Source organism: Notothenia coriiceps, unplaced genomic scaffold (assembly GCF_000735185.1).
Source record: "Notothenia coriiceps isolate Sejong01 unplaced genomic scaffold, NC01 NC01_scaffold00026228, whole genome shotgun sequence".
Classification (NCBI taxonomy): domain Eukaryota; kingdom Metazoa; phylum Chordata; class Actinopteri; order Perciformes; family Nototheniidae; genus Notothenia; species Notothenia coriiceps.
Genome location: NW_011358929.1, coordinates 272,517 through 273,612, shown reverse-complemented (window position 1 = coordinate 273,612; position 1,096 = coordinate 272,517). Strand labels below are relative to the sequence as shown.

Here is a 1,096-nt window from a genome sequence, read left to right as displayed (position 1 = left end):
TGTCCAAATCAACAAAAACTGCAAGCCGGCAGGCAAGACGCTCCGCTTCTGAAATGCTTCTGAAACGCACCCGGTAGGGTATGACACCGGAGGAGGCCGGACCAAAAACCGCGGCGCAGCCGTAACACGCCGCAGACGGACCCGGTGGAATCTAGTGGTTAGAGAGGAAGTTCACCTCCAACTCTGATAAGCCAAACAAACAAATACTAATAAAAGTGTATCCTACTGGAGGAAGGGGTTCATCCACATATTCCCATCTGGAATAACCTGGGCAGGGAGACTCAGGTGGGTTTACTCGGACCCCCTGAGAGGGTTCATTGATCACTGAGGACATGGATGCCTTCCTAGAGTGCCCTATTGAGAAGTCAGAAGAAAAGTCATTAAATCATCACAATAATAAAGATGAAGAATCTTGTTTTCCGATGGTCAGAAGACACAATGTACGACTACTGATCACTTCTTGGAGAGTTAAAGCTTGTTTTGGAAAGGGGCTTTAGACATTGTGCTTTTTCCTCACTTAAGTTGGTTTCGGACTCTGTGGGGTCGGGGGCTTCGTGTGAAACGTCCTGAGGTTGGCCTACAGGTGGAAGTTCAGCTGAAGAGGGGGAGTCAGGAGCTTTCCCACTATCCAACATTACATCTTCAACGGGAGAAGTAGCCAGAGCTGGTGAGGGAATATATCGGAAGGTTGTGAGTAAATATTGTGTTTCTTTCATCATCAGTGTCTGATAAAACATAATACTTTTTCATTATGTTATGTAAGAAAGAAGAAAAGTATTCTGAGTCTACATACATTTCAAATAATACTAAAATGAAAACATGTTACCTTCCTGTGTTTGCATCCAAACTTGCTGCAGGACAGACTCCATCCTTTTGTAAAGCTCCTCTTCGTCCACATCTGCATCAATACGGACCAGAATGCTTTGCTTTTCACCAAACCAATCCTCTAGTTTGGGCCAGGTGTCTTCAAAACCTGCAATTCTTAAAGGGAAGGGGAAGATGTTATACAGACAGACAGACAGACAGACAGACAGACAGACAGACAGACAGACAGACAGACAGACAGACAGACAGACAGACAGACAGACAGACAGAA

At 45.1% G+C, this 1,096-nt stretch overlaps 1 protein-coding gene across 1 annotated transcript in view; it reads right to left on the bottom strand.

The window, feature by feature from the left end:
* The window catches only part of LOC104956712 (sperm flagellar protein 2), a 15,325-nt gene that overhangs the window by 6,597 nt on the left and 7,632 nt on the right, over positions 1-1,096 (bottom strand). The window contains exons 18-20 of the mRNA XM_010784242.1: positions 827-981; positions 518-664; positions 227-354 (exon numbers count right to left, since the gene is read on the bottom strand). Of these exons, the coding sequence (XP_010782544.1) occupies positions 227-354; positions 518-664; positions 827-981 (430 nt within the window). The remainder of the gene's footprint in view (positions 1-226; positions 355-517; positions 665-826; positions 982-1,096) is intronic.